This window comes from Chiloscyllium plagiosum, chromosome 32, assembly GCF_004010195.1.
Source record: "Chiloscyllium plagiosum isolate BGI_BamShark_2017 chromosome 32, ASM401019v2, whole genome shotgun sequence".
Lineage (NCBI taxonomy): Eukaryota > Metazoa > Chordata > Chondrichthyes > Orectolobiformes > Hemiscylliidae > Chiloscyllium > Chiloscyllium plagiosum.
The window spans coordinates 28446077-28469554 of NC_057741.1; the positions used below are offsets into that span (position 1 = coordinate 28446077).

At 43.1% G+C, this 23478-nt stretch overlaps 1 protein-coding gene across 5 annotated transcripts in view; it reads right to left on the minus strand.

The window, feature by feature from the left end:
* nrg1 (neuregulin 1) overlaps positions 1-23478 on the minus strand; it is a 218729-nt gene that overhangs the window by 130070 nt on the left and 65181 nt on the right. For 4 of the 5 annotated variants that reach the window (XM_043674319.1, XM_043674317.1, XM_043674318.1 and 1 more), the window contains exon 1: positions 13132-14500. The exons of the other annotated variant lie outside the window; for it this stretch is intronic. In XM_043674319.1, the coding sequence (XP_043530254.1) occupies positions 13132-13780 (649 nt within the window). In that variant the 5' untranslated portion in view covers positions 13781-14500. Of the gene's footprint in view, positions 1-13131; positions 14501-23478 lie in introns of those variants that run through there. 5 annotated transcript variants of the gene reach the window in all.

Genomic DNA, 23478 nt, shown 5'->3' on the forward strand with positions numbered 1-23478 from the left:
ACACAGACAATGGATAATTGCTCCATCACTGACTTCAGTCTAAACTTGTCACCTGGAAAGGGATGATATGGCCAAGTCTATTCCTCCGGTCCCAAGCAAAGCTGCAAAATATCCATCAATTTTAAATCCTACATCTTAGCCAATGATCTCTTGACATGTCATTTTCACAGTCCCATCAACTCAGACACTACAACGTTGCACACACTGTTAGTAGGGTTTATCTTCGTTAGCTGCAATCACGTTCCTAGCCAGTTATTTATACAGCTCTCTATTTCCAAACCAGCCCAGGATTCGTTGAAAATAGGTTAGGAAAATAATTAAAATAGAACACGAGCACATTGACAAAATGAGCTTGGTATTCTGCAGCATCTCTCTACATGACTCTGGAATGAAACTGTCAAATGTTTATGATTCCATGCTACAGAGAGATTGTTGTTGTTTGCTACTGGAATAGGTCTCCCAAACCCATTTCATATAGAACACCCACAACATCAACTCTCAACTTCACAGCATTGGGACCTGCAAGGGTTCACAAGTCACCATGACCTTCTCAAAAGCAATTAGAGAAGGATGACAGATGCTGATCTTGCCGATGAAGCCCAAATGCTTTGAATGGGAAGAAACGGTCATGCTGACTTTTACCTCAGTTTGGATTTGCTCCCATATCATCCACTTAACCTTTAAGATTGAGACCATTCCCACTGAGACAGATTCTTCCTGATCATTCCTGTTTTAATGTCAGATTGGAGACTGGATTATTTACTGGAGAGGTGATAATGGGTGGCACTGTGGCTCAGTGATTAACACTACCGCCTCATGGAGCCAGGGACCTGTCTGTTTGGAGTTTGCACATTCTCTCGGTGTCTGTGTGGGTTTCCTCACAGCCCAAAGATGTGCAGGTTAGGTGGATTTGCCATGCTAAATTACCCATAGTGTCCAGGAATGTGCAAACTAGGTGGATTTGCCATGGGAAATACAAGGTTACAGGGATAGGGTAGGGAGGTGGGTCTGGGTGGGAAGCTCTTCAGAGGGTCAGTATGCACCTGATGGGCCAAATGGCCTGTGTCACACTGTAGGGGTTCTATGATACGGTGTTTTCGACACCTTCTGGCCACTGCGAGACTGGAAGCTGACAGTGACATGACAGGAGAAACACCAAGAAACATTGCACACAGGTTTGGAGGTCTTTTGTTTAATCTTCCTGCTCCGTTAAAGTATCTAGAGAGCAGACCATTGCATCGACAGCTCTTGTACACCTGCTGGTGGCTCATCTCAAAGTAGCCTTGAAGTAGTTTAGGATTGTACTGCCTTTGCAGCTTGTGTGTTATTTATTCATGGATTGGGGCCATTACTATCAAGGCCAACATTTATTACCCATGTTTAAACCAATGAGTGGGTTTTGTGGCCATTTTAGAGGGTAGTTAAGATTTCACGGATCAGTTGTTTCATACAAGTTAAACTAGGGGAGGTTAGAAAATCTCTTTTCCCGAAGGACATTAGTAAGAGTTAGGATTTTTGTAACAGTTCAGCAGTTTCATGGTCCCCATTATACCAGTCTTTTCAGTCCAAATTGATTTAATTAATTGCACTTAATTTCCTCAGTTACCAACATTTATTTGAATTCCTATCAGATACTCGTCCATATTTCTGAATTACTAGTCTAATAGTGTAACCTCTGTGCTGTCTCAGTGAGCAGGAGGACTATGTGGACTAATAGAAAGATATTAGAAAAAGTAAAAATAACATAGCAGGACAAATTGGATATCTAAACTAATAGTCCTGGTTGTTGGCTTCAGAATAATTGTTTGGATAAAAAATGTATGCATATGAATGTCACAGCACACATTCATTCTGTGACCCCTGCAGTTTCAAAGGAGATGTATCCTATCAAAAATTGTGTGCTGCCTCACATTGCAGCCAGCTAATAATGAAATCAGTAGCGCAGTCTCTTTGTAGCTGAGAGAACGGGAAGCAATGGATTCCAGGTCCTGAAGGGCCAATGTCACAATCTGAATCACACTGCCAATCTGTCCAGCCTCGGAGACTATTAGTCGTCCTCAACTAGGTTATTTCCCAGACACCAGCCGGACAGCACTATTTCACTGCCAGCATCCAGCACTATAAATCTTTCTGGGAGACGTGCAGCCAATAATCACACTAGTGATTAATTTCCAAAGGCTGGAGTAAAGAAAGGACAACCGGCTCGATATACTTTCAACTTGCCTGCATTAAAAGAATTGCAGCATCACTAGAGAGTCAGACTTGAGTAAGATCTGGCAGGACAATGCTGGATGGATTAAATATTTATGTTGCTCAAAATTTGAAAGTTCTGTCAAGGTCAATCACAGCGAGTGCTGGTTAATTTCCAGAAAACATGTTTGAGTTTGCAAAGATACAGAGGAAGAGGAGGAATAGCAGGGTGACAGGAAAAGGAGAGAAGCAGGAAGGAGGAGAGGGGGAAACAGCATTAGGAAGAGTTGGGGAATGGGCTGGAGGTTGGCTGGAGGAGGTGAGGGAGCAAGATGGAGTGGGGCGCAATGGGGGTGTAGTTAAGATGAAATGTTGTGAGGGGCATGAAAAGGGAGGGTGTGCAAGTGGGAGGGACTTGAGCAAGAGGGGACAAGCGATGACATCCTCTTTTCTCCCAGGAGTTTTACCTTAGAAGGCAATTTAATGACTTGAAAACAACTCTAAGAAGCCAGCAGTTCAACTCACTGCATGTGTTTCAATTGAAATTTGAGTCCGCGCTCTGCATTAAAACCAAAACGATTTTTACTGTTCGCTTTAACTTTTCTTTTCAAATAACCTTTTGAAAACAGAAACCAAAAGCTATAAACAAAAGCAACATTTGAGTCGTCCTTCTCCGCCCATTACCACTCTCTTTGCCTGACAGTATGTTAATTAACTCCCCATAGACAATCCAGCATCCAACTTCCTCATTTCCGGACCTTTCCCATTACAAATTGCTTTGACTCCTCAGGCCTTCCCAAGAGCATCGAGCTCATCAGTGAAAGCAAAAATCAGATATCGATCAAGAGGTAGCGGGAGAAGGGGAAGCAGCAGGGTGGCTTCAAATTAAAGCTTTAAAGAAAATTAGGTTAAAATTTTACTGAATATACACAATGGGATAGCAGCTGCAAGCTGAATCACCAGAACACCTTTAGATGCACTTGTGTTTCTCTTCCAGAGTATTGTTTCCAGTACTATGTTCTGGGTGGATGCATTAGTTTTCTCTGGGGATCAAACATGCGTCTGGTGCTTTATCTGCACCAGTATCCTTTTGTTAGGATGACTAGTGAACAGAGCTATCCCTTTTCACATCTATTAGATGGTATAGAAGTTTCATAGCAGGTGTAATAGTGACTGACATGACTTCTCTAGTGTACATAGTGCTATTGTCTCATCAAATTCTTTAAAACAAAATCAATGTGCATGCCTGCACACAGACACTCATGTGCCTATTCAAACAAATGCATTGCCACACACCTACATATGCACACACATGGACAGATACTTGTGTACGCATACTCACACACCTCAGCACAGAAATGGAAATTGCTGAAATTGCTGCAAGGATACATCAGACAGCCTCTGAAAGGGAAGGGCTGCACAGCAAACCATTATAATAAAATTTAGATCTAAAATGTCAAACTTTGGTTCTCTTTCAAATAACTGATTTCCCAATTTCCAATTTTTAAATTAGAAAAATCAGAACTTGTTACAATTTCGTCTCTGCATTAATTTTTCGGTGGGATTTCACGGAAGGGTTGCTAATCCCCTAGGTCTGCACACCTTTGGACTGTGGAAGGAAACCCATGCAGACACAGGGAGAATGACTCTGTGGTGTTTGCATAATCACCCAAGTGTGGAACTGAACCTCAGTCCCTGGGGCTGTGAGGCAGCAGTGCTAACCATTGAGCCATCATGCCACCCATGTTTTCACACTCTAGTTGAAGAAAATCCTAAATCTGCTGATGATTTAAAACTTATAAACAATGAGTTCGCTCATGTGTGAACAATGTGTGGCCTCCTGTTATTTGTTTTTAAAAACACCTTTTATTAAAGGCTAAGCAAATTTGGCAATTCCATCACTAGCACTTCCAAGTGAAAACAAGCAAATGGAAATCTTAGCCAGTACATGCTGTCAGATATTAATTATAGGAACAGATGTAGGCCATTCGGCCCTTCGAGCTTGCCATTCTGGAACATAGTTGATCATCTACATCAACACCACGTTACTTCCCCATCCTTTTGTCATTACTCTTTATAAATTTTTCAATCTCTGTCTTGAAAACATTGAATGACTGAGCGCCCACAGCCTTTGGGGAAGAGATTTATAACAATTCACTATCTTCTGAGTGAAGAAATGCCTCCTCAGTTCAGACCTAAATGGTTTGCTCTTTTATTCTGGGACTCTGACCCCTGGTCTTGGAAGATGTCCACCCAATAGAAACATCCTTTCTGCATCTTTCCTGGTGAGCCCTTCTATAAACCTTTACATGATCACCTCTCATCCACTAAATTCCAAACAGGCCCAGTTTCCTCAATCTCTCAACATGTGACAGGTCCACCATTCCAGGGTTCAGTCTGGTGAACCTCCATTGCAATCCTTCTTGGGGCAAGTATATCTTTCCTTTGGTTAGGGGACCAAAACAGCACACAATACTCTGGGCGCTGTCTCACCAAGATTCCATACATTTGGAACAAGACTTCTGAAGGACTTGACTGTGTAGAAAGTCTCAGTTCAAATAATCTGATGTTTTAAGGACTGGGATACACACAGTGAGACAGAGAGTAAAACATGGGTATTACACTAGATCTCTGTTTTAGCTTGACATGGTCACTATGGCCTTTCTGCAATTCATAGACATTTGAACAGTGCTGGTGCAATGTATCAATGTTTTGTAAGACCCCATACTTTGTATCCTCTGGAGGCTTGCATTCACCTATCTTAATTTTTGCCAAGTCCTACTTACCAAACACTCCAATGCTGATGGACTTACATTCCCCTTGTACCTCCCCGTCTCTGCGCATGATCTCGAGATCTCCACATTCTTCCGATTTGTGCCTCTTGCTCATTTGATTAGAGTTACACTACTATTCACAGCCACACCATCAATTAACAAGAACCTAAGCTTTGGAGTTTCCTCCCTAATCTTCTTCATCATTCTCTCTCTCTCTCTCGCTCTCTCCCATTACTATACCCGGTAAAATCTCCCTCTTTGACCTAGCTTTGGATAATATGTCCTCATACACTCAATATCTCCTTTTGCATCGCAGTATTTGATCAGGCTCCTAAGAGGTGCCACAGAATATTTTACTGTGTGTGTGATGCCAAACAAATGGAAGCTGGTTTTGCTGTTAGTTTGTCGGGGCTCTGTTGGCATTGCCTTTGCTTTTTAGTCCCTCTCATGCTGACCACCGTGTTTCGTGACCACACTCTTTGGTATCCATTAGTCATTTGGTGTAATAGCAAAGCAGCATCGCACAAAAATCAATTCCTCATCATTATGAAGCAATTTCTTAAATTGCCATCGGAGCACAGTGGGTGACTCATCTACACAGCATCTGGTAGCAGTGCTATCACCTCAATGCAGATTGTATGAAAAATAAACTCATCTGCAGCTAATGTCGCACTCATTTCGAAAAGGGACACTCAGTTGCACAGGTTTGGAGAAAGGGGTCATTCACATGATAGTCAGTAGCTATGTCCTGGAACGGTTTCATTCTCCATGTGTTATATTGTGCCCAACTGCTAAAACCCTTTGTTGGAACAGCCCAGTCCTAGGTTAAAATAGCAGACAGAAACACATGCAAGTGTGTTCATAGGTACTCTTTAAAAGAAAGCCTGCGCTCAATTAAATTCATGAAACACTTCGTAGTTCTATTCAATTTCTCCTCTAGGTACCCCTGATAACTCCTAGAACTCGACAGTGTGGAAGCAGACTATTCGGCCCATTCAGTTGAGTCCCCATCGACCTTTTGAAGAGTACCGCGTCCCTGCAACCCTGCAGTTCCTATGGCTAATCCACCCAGCCTGCACATCCCTGGACGGTATGGACAATTTAGCATGGCCAATCCACCGAACTTACACATCTTTGAACTGTGGAAGCACATGGAGGAAATTCACGCAGGCACAGTGAGAACATGCAAACTCCACAGAGGCACTTGCCCCACGAGGGAATCAAACCAGGTCCCTAGTGCCGTGAAGCAGCTGTGTTCACTCTGAGCCACAGCGTTGCCCTAAATGAAAGTCAAACATTCAACAGACATGACAATATGGAGAAAGTGAGGACTGCAGATGCTGGAGATCAGAGCTGAAAAATGTGTTGCTGGAAAAGCGCAGCAGGTCAAGGAGCATCCAAGGAGCAGGAGAATTGACGTTTCGGGCATAAGCCTTCCTGAAGAAGGGCTTATGCCCGAAATGTCGATTCTCCTGCTCCTTGGATGCTGTCTGACCTGCTGCGCTTTTCCAGCAACACATTTTTCAGACATGACAATATGTCCATTATACTCTCAACTGACAAATTCCATGCCATCTTTGGGCCAGAGAGATGTCATTTGCTCTGTTGCAGCTGAGCTAACTCTTAGTTGGAGCAACCCAAATCCAATTGTTTTTCTCTCTAGAGACGCTGCCAGACCTGCTGAGTTTTTCCAGAACTTTTTTGTTTTCATTCCATTGAGTTTCCATAGCTCCATAACTTTCCTTCACTTCAAATGCTTATCCAATCTTCCCTTTAAAAACATACAATTCTCTCTGTCTGAACCATGCCCAAAACATTTTATGCTCCTACTGTCCTCCTCGGTGTATAAATATTTCCCCCAGGCATGGAATCTTTTGCAAAAATGTGCAACTCTCACTTTAGAAAGAGGAAGAAATGAGTTTTCAATACTTTCAAGACCAGTGTGTGTGATGTATACAGGGACTGTGCTATACATTAGAATGCTGGCAGTCATTTTCAGGGCTGTTCTGTCCAGCTGCTAATTTCTAAGGTTTAAGCTTGAAATGTGTTCCCAGAATCCATAAAAGTACATGCTGCCACAAACCTGCAGACACCATTAGAAATATTATACATCTTTTTGTTTCAGTCACACAACATGGTGCTCAAAGTAATGATACAGAATAGGAAAGCTGTGCAGCATAACATGACAAGAACCAGTGGGTCAGGAAAGACAGGTAGAGTGGCCATAGGAATATAATACCATATTATAAACTTGTCATAACTCATGTTACTCCCAGTGGTTGAGGTGGGGTCATAGAGACAACTTAATATGTGCGTGAAACTTTTTCTCACATTGAGAATTAAGTAGCAGTGGAACTCACTTCCAGGGTTAGTGCCGGAGGCAGAAATTATGTCAATGTTCAAAGTTAGACTTGTTCAATACATGAAGGGAAAGTGAGGTTGAAAGAATGTGGGGATAGAGTGGGTAAATCATTGAGGAGAATTTGCTTGAAGGTTAAGCACCAACACAATACATAACTTCCATTTATTTCTAAATGCAATTATTTACCTTATAAAAAGTTATCTGTATAATAGTAGAACCATTTTTTCAACTAATTTAGTGATGACTTTATAAACAGAATTCATTTTCTAATGAATACTTCCTTTAGGAGAATCCAAATATCCTTTTATATCCCTTTATCACTCATTAGGGAAATTAACAAGATCTACCAATGTAAAGAGCAAACAAGAACATAACATTTCTTCTGCGAGAAGCAATTTGTCTTCTACACTTTAATGTTGAGATAGATAGACTTTTGTTGAGTAAGGGAGTGAAAGGTGACTGGAGGAGGCGTCAATTCGGATTTAAGGGTACAAGCAAGGCAGCCATGATGATATTAAATGGCAGAGCAGGCTTGAATGGCCTAGACTTCTGCCCTGATTTCATACACTTGTATGTTAATTTCTTCATGTTGACTCTTACAACTGGCTCTGTTCCAAGTCTGCCCACAGGTTTCTGCTATCTTGGGCAATTGGTCAAGTGTTATGTAAATCTAGACAGTGAGTGTTAATGGGTTTTTTTCTAATTCAATCGTGGGATGTGGGTGTCGCTGGCTAGACCAGCATTTACTGCCCATCCTTAATTACCCTCAACTGGGAAATGCATCACGCACAACCTCTCTGCTGTCCTCAGCCAGTGACCACTGTTCAAAGGAGTACTTGAGGAGTGAGATAGAACAGGAAGGTAAAATGGTTTTTGCCCTCCATAATTCAGGGGTACTCAGGTAAAGTAATTTAGGCAGAGGTGACAGATTGGAAATTGAACACTGGACTTTGGTCTGTACAATTTACTACCTCACCAGTTTTTTTGTCCTTTGGTTGCCAAGATGTGGGAAGAGAGCTCAAATATGATCTTTTCAGACAGGTGCCATGCTACAGAGACCATCTAGGTGTGTAATACAGAGGTCACAGGTGCACCCATGCTGACACATGCATTCATTGGGGGTGTGTGTGTGTGTGTGTGTGTGTCTCTCTCTCCATCTTCTCTGGTTCAAAAAAGGCTTGTTCACTGCATAAACCTTAAATTGCAGCACAGTTACTCGGTAACTGCAGTAAGTCAACCAGCAAATGCAGGAGCCACTTTACTCCTCATATTTTACAAATGGCACCCTGTTGACATTAATCACTATACTGCTACCATGTCACAGAAGGAAGTCATTGATTCGATGGATTTCAGGGCTTTGTTGGCTCAATATTAACAGTGAAAAGCTGGGCAAGTGTCGTTCAATCCCATGTAGATAGACTGTTTTACTGAGCTCACTTGGGTAGAGCTACTATTATAAAGGTACAAGCAGGAGATATGACAAAAAACTGCAGATTCATCAGTGGAACCTTTTTTTAATCATTCAACTTACGTGGAATTAATAAAAATAACTTCAGTCGGTTCTTCTTTTGAGTATTATTCCTCCAACAGGAGTGTTAATGACTCTGAAAAATTCTTCGACTCGAGCAGTCAGAAGGAGCATCAGTAATTGAGCCATTAACATGAGAGTATTTTCTTTCAATTGCGTATGTCTGGTCATCTCACACAATGACAGGCTCAATAACACTGCCACAGAATCAAGTCATTTGGTCCATTTGAGCTGCATCCTGCCCTGCTGTCTCGAAATCCTATCAACATATTTTTCTTTTCGTTTCTCTCTTCTGACATCGAGCTTTCCCTGAAATGTACTTCTGTCATTTAGTCCAACCATTTCTAAAATGGTGGTGAGGTTGACATTCTATTTACTCGGGGATTGTTAGTAATCACTGCCTTGGGAACAAACGTGCCCAACGAGAAAGAGGGAGAGATTAAACTTGAGGACAATTCAAATCAGTTTTATTTATTTTACTCACTGGGGAGCCAGGAGAATCTGAAGAACACAGAAATTAATCTGCCAGAGGGAAAGGTAGGGGTCAGAAAGAATCAAACTATCACTAAAAATTAAGACTTGCCGTTATGTATAGCATCTCACTTGAGGATGTCCCAAAGTGACTTACAGTTATTTTGTAATTTTGGGAAATGTGGTATGGGGGTTACCCGCAGTAAAACGTTCCTCAAACAGCAAGAAAATAATGAAATAAATTGTTTTGAACAGTGCCACAGGCTTTTTAACATCGATCTGAAGAGGCAAAAGAGGCACAGTTTAGTGCCTCATCTGAAAGATGGCACCTCCTACACTGTAATACTTTCTCAGTATTGTACTGAAAGCCAGTGAGGATTAGGTGTTCATATCTCTCGCGTGAGACTTGAACCCACAACATTCAGAGTCTGGCAAGAGTTCATGGGCTGCGATCTGATGCACAACATTCTGCTTATCGTGTCGACTTCAGCAGCTGATGTTGATGTTGCTTCTACCCTTTCAGAACAGCCAATATTGATGGATGCCAATTGCTGAGGCACTCCACCCTTCTTTGAAGGCTTCAGGATTGCCATTCGGAATCGGGTACCGTATCTGGTAAGACTAACAAAGTCTCTGTGTATAATTAAATAGTTCCTCCCTTTTCTCCTGGAGACACTGACTCATGGGGGATTCGGACCATGAACTCTGGTTGGTCAGTTTTCTGGAGATGTCATCACATGACACCCTGCCTCCACCTGCCCTGCCCCCAAATCACCTGCCATTGGTTCCCAACATATCCTTATTCACCTGTCCACAGCCATCACAAAGCAAATCATTTCATTCTTCAGCTTTTTCCTGTCACCTTACAAAGTTCTTCCTTTAAGACAATTATCTCATTCCCTTTTCAAGGAGGGTCACTGGACCCAAAACATTAACACTGCTCTGTCTCCACACAGCCTGCCAGACCTGCTGAGTTTCTCAAGAATTCCCGATGTTTGATTCAGATTTCCAACATCCCCAGTATTTTGCTTTTATTTAAACAATTTAATTCCTTAATTGGTTGATTCTTGATTTTCAGCTAATCTCCCCCAATCTCCACTGACAAATAAAATTGGTCGAAGAACATTTTCCTGTTGCTGCGGTGATTTTTTTTCTCCTGACTTCCTCAGAGGCGTGACCTGCAGATTTGTCGTTACGTCCTGGAGAGTTGGCAATGCTAACTTGATTGCAGCTTGAAGTCAGCCACTGTCTTTCCTTATCTGGCTGCTGCACCATTTCAGATTAACTGACAAAGATGGTGACCACAGGTTCGGGTTGACCGTCTCGAACCTAAGCTTGTCTGAAATGAGATAAACCATAAACCAGTTCCAGTGACCTTGTCTAGAATCTTAGAATGGCCACAGTTCAGAAGAAGGAAGCCACTGGCCAATTGCGTTCATGCCAGCCCATTCCAATTATTCCCCGTTTCACTGCCACCGAACAACATTTTCCCTTTTGAAATAGGATCCAATTCCCTTTTGAAAGCCACGGTGGGACTTGTCATAACCACCACTACACTCTCGGGCAGTATTGTATAGACACTAACTACGTGGGCAGCACGGTCACTCAGTGGTTAGCACTGCTGCCTCTCAGCAGCAGGGAACCGGGTTCGATTCCTGCCTCGGGTGACAGTCTGTATGGAGTTTGCACATTCTTCCTATGTCTGCGTGAGCTTCCTCCCACAATCCAAAGATGTGCAGGCCAGGTGAATTGGCCATGCTAAATTGCCCATTATGTTAGGTGCTTTGGCAAGGGTACATATAGGGCTGAAAATGTGTTGCTGGAAAAGCGCAGCAGGTCAGGCAGCATCCAGGGAACAGGAGAATCGACGTTTCGTGCATAAGCCCTTCTTCGGGCATAAGCGCTTTTCCAGCAACACATTTTCAGCTCTGATCTCCAGCATCTGCAGACCTCACTTTCTCCTCAGGGGTAAATATAGGGTAGAGGAATGGATCTGGGAGGGTTAATCTTCAGAAGGTCGGTGTGGACTTGTTCGGCCGAAAGCCTTGTTTCCATACTGTAGGGAATCTAATCTAAAAATATTAAGATTAAAAAAATTGTTCCTTTTATCATCTATGGTTCTAATATCAATCAATTTAAATCTACCAAATCTGATTGTTGGTCCTTCTGCCAATCAGAATATTTATTTTTGAAAAAAATCTCCAAATGTGTAACTTATAAACAGGACATTTGAGTAAAAATAAACTGAGCAATTGCTTGGGGATGGTGGTGGGGGTGGGGGGGAGAGGGGGGGGCTCTGCTTGACTTGAATACTTTGCAGAATAAGAACCATCTTCTAAAGCAAAATGCACTTTGACTTGACTTGCACTTTTGATGAAAGCAGTGAAAAGCAAAGATATGTACCATGAAACAAGGACTAGCCACTAGCCACAGCTGTCTTTACACACTCCTTGGCTTTGCATTCTGCTGTTTAACCCCTCAAATTCTGAATTGATTTTGACCTCAAATATCCAGGGAAAAGAATTGCAAGCCAATATAAGTAAAACTCCCAGAAAGCAGTGTAAAAGTACGTTAGAGTCGAGAGTGTGGTGCTGCAAAAGCACAGCAGGTTAGGCAGCATCTCAGGAGCAGGAGAATCGACGTTTCAGGCAAACGCCCTTCATCAGTAAAAGTAAATTACTCAGGCAGGAATTAAATCTCTCATATTCTGAGTAAAGGCTGTGGATGTGCATTGGGTCCAGAATAACAGATTAAAACTATTGCAAAAAGTACCATTTGCAACCAGTCAAACAAGTGAAGATAGATCAAAAGCTTGGCAGGCAGCCAAGAACTAATAAGAGAGAGAAAAAAAATCTTGCCAAGTCATTGTACAAAGTGGACAACCTACAAGGCAACATTAACAGGATTGTCTTTCCATAAGTCTCTGGAACAGACTAGAATCAATTAGTTCACAGCAGTGACTGACCTTGAAATTCATCTCAGAACCAGGCAAGAAATCACAGGAGAGGATACACACATGCACACTAAAGCTCCTTTAGCAAGAGAATAAATATTGATTATTCCAAACAAATCATATAAATATAGACTGCCTTCCTGATTTATCTTCAGCTAGTGTTTCGGACTAAATTCAAAAGCAGCTTGTAATGAAATAGGGAATATGGTTTTTAAATGGGTCGCACCTTATTCATGGAAGGGTCAGAAAACAAATTAACAAAGATTTTCGTCTAAAACAGAGTTAGCAGCAATCAGTCTGCAGGCTAAGTATTTTTGGAATACATGGTAAAAATCAGAGGAACCATGAGCAAGGACTCACAAGGTTATTAAAACATGCTAACAGCAGTCCAGCTATAGTCCCATAATGTTGTTAAACACAAAGAACAGGCTTCTGTCAATGAGGGCCAGTGACTGAAAGAGTTATTTCCCACTGCACTGTTTTCAGATAGCTGTTATTTTAGGGGTGACTTAGCACAAGTTCCTTTACGAAAGTCAAAGTCTGTATTTGTAGGGATTTGTTGACAGCAAGTCTACACCCAAGTAAACACACCCCTTACCCTGAATGAAATATTGAAGAGCATGTAAAATAGATTCTTTGTGCTGTTGATTATGTGATAAAGTCAAGAGGATTCCATCTTTTTCAAACTCATTTCTCTGGAGAACAAATTCAAAACATTCAGACTAAACAGCTTTCTCAACGAGACACATGATTTTTTTCTGAAAATATTAAAGTAGCAGATTACAAAAGGCTATAGATTTTGCCTCCCCCAACCCCTCCCCAAGAACCAGAAGGAAAAGAATATGTTACTTACTAAACGCCGGTGCGATAATGAGGTTTGTATCTGTCATTTGGGGAAGGGTGACAGGCGCTGGTTCTGTCACTTCACGACTTTTGGTGATGACAGGGTCGGGGGAGAAAGATTCAAGCACGACAGAGGAGGGTAGGGAGGAAGGAGGGGAGGTTGGGGGCTGAGATGGGGGGCTTGTGTAGGGAGTGGAAGGGAGCACCAAAGGTTCATCAGGATCGTTCACTGTCTGGATCAAATCAGATATCGGAAAAGTGGAGGTAAAGGCGGTTGATGGCGGCCATTCGGCAATTGTTGCTTGTTCAGTAGAGATTACAGGACCCTGCCCTATGCGCTTGGGATCAAGGTGCGTCAGAGATTCGTACTCAAATATCTTGTCCACAAAAACCCACTTGAGGCCAGCAATGCAAAGACCCAGGCTCACCAGACAGGCCATGATGGGTATGATGCAGATCTTCTCAGAGTTTAAGCAAGTTCGCACGCGTTCCACCTCCATGCAGATGCAGCAGGTAGCAATGAGGCCGCTCAGCCCCAGCGCCCCGTTCTGGCCCGCCTGGGTCGCCGAGGAAGCGTCCTCCGCCGTGTCTTCGGTCGACGGGGTCGGGCAGGGCAGGTGGGAGGGCTCCAGAGAATTCTCACTGCCTTCCTCGGACATCCTCCCGGCGCATGGACGGTGCCTCGTCCGCTGCGTGCGAGCCTCCAGAGGAACAGTGGGCAAGTGAGAGAGCAGCAAGGGCTACAGGCATCAAGTGGACAGCGACAGGGAGCCCATCACCAACATCCTCTTGGTGAGGGGGAGGGAGGGGTGGGGGGTGAACGTTGGGTTTAGCAGCTCTGCACCCCCTGTCTCTCCAGTGAATGCTCAAGTCATCTCTGGCTTCAGCAGCTCAGACTGCCATTTATTTTTAGATTGAAAGTCGCTCCTGCTCTCTCTCTCTCTCTCACACCTGGGGAGGAGGGGGTAAAATTAAAGACCCCACCCACACACCCCTTCATGAAAAACAAACGTGAGGCAGGAGCATCCTGTTGTTCTCACTGTGGCTGTTCAGCTTGCTTACAGAGTCATTAATAAGGAGCAGCAGGTGCCCACAGCTCTATGCACACTGAGACAGCGGTGTCATTAGCTGGGAGGGAGGGGAGGGGAGAGGGAAGGGGGCAGGGTGGTGCAGAGACAGGGAGAGGACAAACAGAACTTCCTCCTCTTTCATCTGCACACAGACAGATATAGAAACACACACACACAGGGGGGGGGGTGGTAGGTCTTAGAGAAATCAGAACACACACACGCACCATTCAGAACTGCACAGACAACCCTGCAACTTCCTCCTTGATCCAATTAGCGAGGAATGAACCATCCCATGCGAGAGAGGCAGGCAGCAGTGCAAGCCTCCTGCTTCATCCCCTCCCCAGCTCCTGTAGACGAGTCAGCGACTGATTATGCTAATACACGGGAGCGAGTGATGGGGCCGGAGCGAGCAGACGTCTGTCGCTCTCAGCGGAATGGGATTTCCTCCAGTCATTTTCATTTCATGAGCTCCCACAGATCGCGGGTGGCGTGCCCGACACCCAGCCCCATCTCAGATGACTAACAAGGGAGGCGAGGTTGGCCCAAAGTGGGCTGAACGCGGGCAGATGAAAATAGATTGAGATATTTCACACGGTTAACCTGGACTTAGGAAGTTTCGGTGTGTCGGAGTTAAGTTTGATGGGGAATGTTTACCAGAAATCCAGGTGTTAGATACATACATACGATGGGAGTAGATAGGGAGGGATACTCTCTCAATCCACTCCAGGTATCAGAAAGTCTCCTCCTCCTAATTAGCCTGCTGGTGATATTATAGACAAAAAACATTACAGAAGGAAAAACAATTACTTCTTGGGTAGTGAGTGCTGTTTGATGAGCTACTGCTGGGGAAAAGAGAAAGAGAGACAGTGAAAGCATTTTAAAAACAGGACACATGCATCTTTAAAAATGAGTGCTGATGGACTGCCACAAGGATGTTTCCAGCAAGACTTATCAATACAGTTCTGATAGCGGATCACACAGATTCCAGCGTCCAATGTTGGGGACAGTGAGCTGAGGGAACGGAGTTGTACGCATAGCCTATAAATAGAGCAGCAATTTGCCACATGGATACCCTAACCCTCTCCTCCCTGCGCCAAATTAATAAAACAATCAGTGTTTCCCGTCCATTCGAGATGGATTGGTGCTCAGGAGCTGACGGGAAAAGTAGGTCAAAGAAGAGACTGACTCCTGTGCATTACCCTTCAGAAGAATACTTCCTGACAGAGACTGAGGAGTTGGGGCGGGATTCAATTTAAAACGTATAAAAGGTACATCAGGAGAAACCACGTGAGTCAATGTGCACACCACATTGCAAGCTCCGTAGAACTACGAAGGGTCAGTGCACTGTGTTAAAAACAGGTCTTGTGCAGAATGTTAGCATCTTATACAAAGCAAAGCTTCCCTTGTCATCAAAAACATTGAGATGTGTTACATTACCAAAAGACAAATCTAGGAGCCAACACGACTGAGCAAGTTCAAATCCCAAGTTGCGGATTTTAATTCAAACTTTAAAAATTAAAGCAATCAGAATTTTTTTAAAAAATCAAAATTGTTACAATTTTAAATTACTTTTTTGTTTCCTTTTTGTAAGTGAAAGCTAAAATTGCCCCTTGGAATAGCATTAGAGAATGGTTCCAGCACAAATTTGGCTCCTTGTGTCATGGCTGGTCCTCAGAAGGAGCAATTAATCTAAGTCCCTGTTATTTCCTCATAAACCTGTATTTTTTTTTCGTTTTTCAGGTAAATTCCCTTTCGACATCCTCGATTTACCCTGCCTCCAACTAGCTCAGTACATTCCAGATCCAAACTGTACACTGCATTAAAAAAGTCTCCTCCCTTAGGCTAAGTAATCTTTTAAAATCTTTAGCCATCCTTACCCAGCCTGACCCTGTTCTGTCTCTGATCCCACACCAATGCAGCTACAAACTGACTTTTCAAAGGAATCAGAAAACCACTCAGCACATTCTCCCCGTGTCTGTGTGGGTTTCCTCCGGGTGCTCTGGTTTCCTCCCACAGTTCAAAAATGTGCAGGTTAGGTGAATTGGCCACGCTAAATTGCCTGTAGTGTTAGATGTAGGGGTAAATGTAGGGGAATGGGTCTGGTTGGGTGCGCTTCGGCGTGTTGGTGTGGACTTGTTGGGCCGAAGGGCCTGTTTCCACACTGTAAGTAATCTAATCTACATCAAACTACAACCAGTGGGTAAAAAAGGCCGCCCACCATTGCCTTTTTGAGGTGCTGAGGATTCAACAACAGATTTTACCTGGTCAATAATGCGTGCATCCGAGAATTAATATTTTAAACAATCAGGTTGGAAAATGTTCATCTCTGAGTTTTTAGAACAAAGATGACTGCAAAACCAGCTCAGAAATCATCAGTTGCACAAACCTAGACATTTGCAGTCTCTGGAATATAACTCTTTGATTGATATGTGGAAGACTTGATTTTAAAAGGATAATTTTGGTAAGGGTGTAAGGGAGCACCCATTGTCTTTTGAAAGTGTCACATAATGGAGCTTCATTGTCAGTGCAGAGAATTCCTAATGTGCTATTTCAGATAAAAAAAAGTTTAAATTTGACTCCAAAAAGTAAAACTCTGGAATGTGTCATTTGGAAATAGGTTCTAAACTGCCACACACTGTTTTACCAGCGTTTACTTATATCTTGATGCTGCATTCAGATGGGTACCAAATAGTGGATGCCCTGACATTGCACTTGTAAAGGAAAATAGTGTCATTGATATGATGTAACCCCATTGCACTGAAACGGGTACGAGAAAATGTGCGCCCATTATTGCTAGCTCTCCTTCTCTGGTTCACTGCTCAGCTTGCCATCCCAATAGTTTTATCCCTTGCTTCTGAGTAACTCCTTGGTGCCTAGCTTGCCAATTCACTGAGGGGAGCAGGGCAGTGAGTGAGTCAAGGGTTTTAAAATTCACCTCAGGGGCACCAAGCTGCAATACAAAGCAAAACTTGAAGTGTGAAGCTATTCCAAGGTCCTGCGGCCATCGTGGCTGTAAAACCACAGGCACTGTGACTGCACGGGTGCCCCTGGCAATTTCTTTCTAAAATAAGTAAGTCATGGTATGTGGGAATCACTGGCTGGGTCAGCATCATTGCCTTACTGTAGTTACCATTGAGAAGGTGGTGGTGAACTGCCTTCTTGGATTGCTGCAGTCCATCTCATGTAGGCTGACCCACAAAGCCATTAGCAAGGGAGTTCCAAGATTTTGACCCAGCAACAGCGAAGGAACGGCAATATATTTCCATGTCAGGATGGTGAAGTACTCAGTGGGAACTTACAGGGGTGGTAGTCCCATGTATCTACTGCCCTTGTCCTTCTAGATGGTAGTGGTCAAACATTTAGAAGGTGCTGTCTAAGGACCTTTGGTGAATTTTTGCAATGTATCTTATTGGAGGTTATGCATTTCTACTACTGAGCATTGGCAGTGGAGGGTGTGGATGTTTGTGGGTGTGGTGTGAATCAAGCAGACTGCTTTGACCTCAACAGTGCTAGCTTCTTGAATCAAAAACAGAAATTGTTGCAAAAACTTGACAGATCTGGCAGCATCTTTGAGAGAAAGCAGAGTTAACATTTCTGTTCCAGTGATCCTTCTTTAGAACTGAAATTTTTCAGCAATTTCTATTTTTATTGCTAATTTACAGCAACCGCAGTTCGTAGGTTTCATTGTTTAGCTACTTGAGTGTTGGATCTGCACTCATCCAGGCAAGTGGGGAATGTTCCACCACAACCCTGACTTGTGCCCTTGTGGATAATAGACAGGCTTTAGGGAAAATGAGGGGAGTTACTCGCTCAGCATTCTGACTTGTTCTCGTAGCCACTGTATTGACATGGCTAGTTCAGCTCAGTTTCTGGTCAACGGCAGCCCCCAGGATGTTGAAAGTGAGAGATACAGCAATGATGATGCCACTGAATGTCAAGGGGTAATGGTTGAAGTTCGTCATTTGAGATGGTCATTGGTGCCATACAAGGGCCAGACAATGTTACTTGCCACTTGTCACCCTGAACCTGGATGTTGTGGCAAATGAAGCTGAACATTTTACAATCATTAACAAACATCCCCACTTCTGACCTAACAATAGAGGGAAGGTCAATGATGAAGCAGTTGAAAATGGTTGGGCCTAGGATACTATCCTGAGGAACCCCTGCAGAGATGTCCTGTAACAGTGTTGTTGCAGTGGGAATAAATGCAGTTGCTGCTATATCACTATTCATTCCTCATTGGGACATAACCTTTATTTCTTTACTCCAACTGTTACCACTCTCTTTGACTTTTGAACCACCACATCTTTTAGTAGTTAATCTCTCCTGCCCTCCAACCTATTAGGGACCTCCCCTCTTGTTCTTTCTGTCCTCTGTCCTCTCCCCAATTCCACTACACAAAAATAAATGTTATGTTTCGAAATTTCATTGACTTGAAACATGAACTCTTTTTCTCTCCGCAGATGTTGCCTGACCTGCTGAGTTTTCCAGCATTTGTGTTTTTGATACCAGCCTTCCTTATGGTTTGACAAGTTGCCAATTAACTTGAGGTTGTGTGTGGTTTCTGGGAACCACAAGGTAACTGCAGAAGTACAACTTTTCTAACAAGACCAGGGTTAAAATAACTGGTAGATGCATAGCTCAGTGTTCCAGAGGGAAGTGACTGGGTGCATCTGTGTTGTATTTTGTACTTATTTGCTCATGGCATAAGATTGGGTCAACTTTTATTGGCTATCCCTAATAACCCCAAAGATGGAGGTGGTGAGGTGCCTCCAAGAACCGCTGCAGTCCTTTACAGTGCTGTTGTGAAGGAAGGACTTTAATCCAGCAACATTGCTGGAAACAGTGATACCATTCCAAGTGGGAACGGTGTGTGGCTTGGAAAGGAATTTGCAGGTGATAGTGTTCCCATGTATCTCCTGTCCTTGTCCTTCCAGACAGTAGTTGTCTTGGGTATCAAGGTACAGTTGAAGAGGCCTTAGGGAGTTGTTGCAGTGTATCTTGTAGGTGGGTTCACACTGCTACCATTGGGTTTCAATGGTAAACTAAGTGAATATTGAAGGGGGCTGTATTGGGTGCCAATTGAGTGGGCTGCTTTGTTCTGGATGCAGTCAACCTTTGAGTGTTGCTGGAACCACATGCACATGGCTGCGTACATCTTTGTTCATTAATTTGATATTGGCACTCATAAAGCGACAGGCTTTATTGGGCATAGCTACCCACAGTGAGATCACTCTATTCCTTTACTCTAAATTCCAAGGCTTATTTCTGACACCCAGAGGAACAAGAATACCCCAGGTAAGAGGAAAGGTTTGATATGAGCTACCCTGGATATCAGGTGTTAGCAGGATAGTGGAGTAATCAGATCAGCTATGATCTTATTGAATGGGGGAGAAGGCTGAAGGCTTGAGAGACCTAATGTGGTTTGTCATGCATATTTTCACACTGAGTATGCTGTACACCTTACAAAATAGTAACTATGACCTCGATTCTCTGCTGGGGCAAGGCATCAGATCCACATAGGATGGCCACTGGGCCTGCGAACATCCACCCTGATCAAAATCTCCTCCATTCACCCCTTATCCGAGGAGCAGCAGATATCAGACTTTGGAGTCAACATCGCTCATATCCTAGTGTTGGCAACGTGCAACACAGGTAAAGCAGGCTTCCTGGGTTTTGTCATGTCTCAGTGGTTAACCGAGCAAAGAGACAGGAGGGAATGGGTCTGTGAATCTGCTGTAGAGTACATTTACCTTCCATCGGAATGCTTTGGGAACCACTCACTGGTACAACCTTTCCACCTGGCATTGCAGTTAACTTGGATGAAGAGGTAAGATCAAGACTCTCCTGAAGTTAATTAAAAACTGGGCTATTCTTCATCTCCTCCCATGCATCTGGTCAGATGCACATTGATGGAAGAGAAAATCTCCCCAATTGGTTTGTAGACAATGGCTAATCCATCCCGAAGCTTAGACAGTGATGGTTACAAAATGTAAAACTATCAATCATTACATTAATTAAACTGGCTTGAGTGGAATGCTCACTGGAAAAAGATATGCAAAGAAAGTTCTGACATTTGTACAGCCCATTGTGGAACATCAACCCATTACAGAGGAACCTCGATTATCCAAACGCCTCGGGTGGCGAGTATCTTGTTCGGATAATCGAATGTTCAGATAATTGAATGCCGGATAACACAGTTTAGCCAAGCATTGGGACCTTACGATCTTGTCCAGATAATCTGAAATTTGGATAATCAAATGCTGGTTAATTGAGGTTTCTCTGTAATTGGCACAACATCGCAACAACAAAAATCTTTAACAAGCTTCTCCTTCATAAGAGCGTGCATTCATAAAATCAAAATCCACATCCTTCAAACCTAATTTTGTTTTGGAGCCAACTAAGTACTTTTTAAGTGTCTTTACTGTTGTAATATAGGGAATTGCAACTTGAGTAGAAATAACTAATTACATTTTTACAATGTCTTTGACAATAATTAAACTTACTGAGGCACTTTCATGGGAAGATTATAGAACAAAATATGATACTTGGCCACAGAAGAAAATATTAGGTAAAATGAGTGAAAGCTTAATCACTGAAATAGATATTAAAGATTGTCTTCTGGACAGGGCAGAGAGATGGAGGAAGAGAATTCCAGAGCTTGCACCAAGGCAGATGAAGGCACAGCCAGCGATGCTAGGGCAATTAAAGTTAGGGATGCTGAAGAGGCCAAAATTAATATAAGAATATCTCTACGAATACAAGAGGATTCTGGGTAATCCAAGATGGAGGACAGGAAAAATTTCTGGCTGTAAGAGCTGCTCCTTTTTTTGAGGTATTTTAGGTGATTTCCTTGAATCCCAGGAGCAGCAATTACTGTTTTATATGCTGTTGCATTGTTTTGGAACTTTGGAAAAAAAGGTCAAAACAACAGCAGATTAGAAGGGAGAAGAGCAGACAAAGGAAGCACATGGTGAGGACACTGCAGGAGAGAGAGAGAGAGAGAAACTGTACAGTTACCACCTTTGCTGTTTGAATTCGTGTATCGCTGGACATCGGAGTGTATCTGGGAAAATTAACAAACAGTGAAATTCACAACTAATCTTGGAGGAACTGTTGGGCGCAGTTCACAGCACAGAATCAGATAAGTTAATTGTTGTTTTAAGTCTGTCCAAGAGAAAGGCTGCAGTAGTGAGTATAGTGGATTCTTTCTTGATTATATGTTTTTAGAACTAAGTCTTTTGATTAAACTTAAAATGTAAGCCATAGCTATTAATTTAACCTGGGGCAGTGTTTGTAGAGGAATAAGATGGTGTTATTTTCTGGGTCTGTAGATTGTGAAGGAGCAAAAATGGCCTTTGCTTGTGATATGTACTTCTTGTCAGATGTGGGAGTTTAAAGAGAGTTTAAGAGTTACTGCAGATTATATCTGCCATAAATGCTGTTGGATGCGAATCTTATCAGATCAAGTGGATCGGTTGGTGAGACAGATAGAAGCGATGAGGAATTTGCAACAGCAGCAGTATATGATAGATGGCAGTTATAGGAAGGGGGGAAAGTCACAGAGATGGGTTAACTCCAGGAAGGGTGAGAGAGGTTGGCACCTAGGGCAGGAGTCTTTTGTGGATATACCCATTTCAAACAGATATGCTGTTTTGGAAAATGTAGGGGGTAATGGATTCTCAGGGGATCGTAGCACGAACAGCCAAGTTTCTGGTATTGAAACTGGCTCTAATGCAACGAGGGGTACGTCAGCTTCCAAGAGATCAATTGTATTAGGGGATTCTGTATTCAGAGGTACAGACAGACATTTCTGTAGCCAGCAGAGAAAAAGCAGAATAGTGTGTTGTTTCCCTGGTGCCAGGATCAAGGATGTCTCAGAGAGGGTGCAGAATGTTCTCAGTGGGGAGAGAGGCCGCAGGAGGTCATTGTCCACATTGGAACCAACAACACTGGACGGGAAAAGGTTGAGACTCTGAAGGGAGATTACAGAGAGTTAGGCAGAAATTTAAAAAGGAGGTCCTCAAGAGTAGTAATATCTGGATTACTCCCAGTGCTACGAGCTAGTGAGGGCAGGAATAGGAGGATAGAGCAGATGAATGCATGGCTGAGGAGCTGGTTATGGGAGAAGGATTCGCATCTTTGGATCATTGGAATCTCTTTTGGAGTACAAGTGACCTGTACAGGAAGGACGGATTGCACCTAAATTGGAAGGGGACTAATATACTGGCAGGGAAATTTGCTAGAACTGCTTGGGAGGATTTAAACTAGTAAGGTGGGGGGGTGGGACCCAGGGAGATAGTGAGGAAAGAGATCGATCTGAGACGGGTACAGCTGAGAACAGAAGTGGGTCAAACAGTTAGAGACAAGGTAGGACTAATAAATTAAACAGCATTTATTTCAATGCAAGGGGCCGAATAGGGAAGGCAGATGAACTCAGGGCATGGTTAGGAACATGGGACTGGGATATCATAGCAATTACGGAAACATGGCTCAGGGATGTGCAGGACTGGCAGCTTAATGTTCCAGGAGGCAAGAGAGGAGGGGGAGTGGCATTTTGTATAAGGGATAACATTACTGCTGTGCTGAGGGAGGATATTCCCGGAAATACATCCAGGGAAGTTATTTGGGTGGAACTGAGAAATAAAAAAGGGATGATCACCTTATTGGGATTTTATTATAGACCCCCCAATAGTCAGAGGGAAATTGAGAAACAAACTTGTAAGGAGATCTCAGCTATCTGTAAGAATAATAGGATAGTTATGGTCGGGGATTTTAACTTTCCAAACATCGACTGGGATTGTTAAGGTGTTAAAGGTTTAGATGGAGAGGAATTTCTTAAGTGTGTACAAGACAATTTTCTGATTCAGTATGTACATGTACCTACTAGAGAAGGTGCAAAACTTGACCTACTCATGGGAAATAAGGTAGGGCAGGTGACTGAGGTGTCAGTGGGGAAGCACTTTGGGGCCAGCAACCATAATTCTATTTGTTTTAAAATAGTGATGGAAAAGGATAGACCAGATCTAAAAGCTGAAGTCCTAAATTGGAGAAAGGCCAATTTTGATGGTATTAGGCAAGAACTTTCGAAAGCTGATTGGAGGCAGATGTTCGCAGGTAAGGGGACGGCTGGAAAATGGGAAGCCTTCAGAAATGAGACAACAAGAATCCAGAGAAAGTATATTCCTGTCAGGGTGAAAGGGAAGGCTGGCTGGTATAGGGAATGCTGGATGACTAAAGAAATTGAGGGTTTGGTTAAGAAAAAGAAGGAAGCATATGTCAGGTAT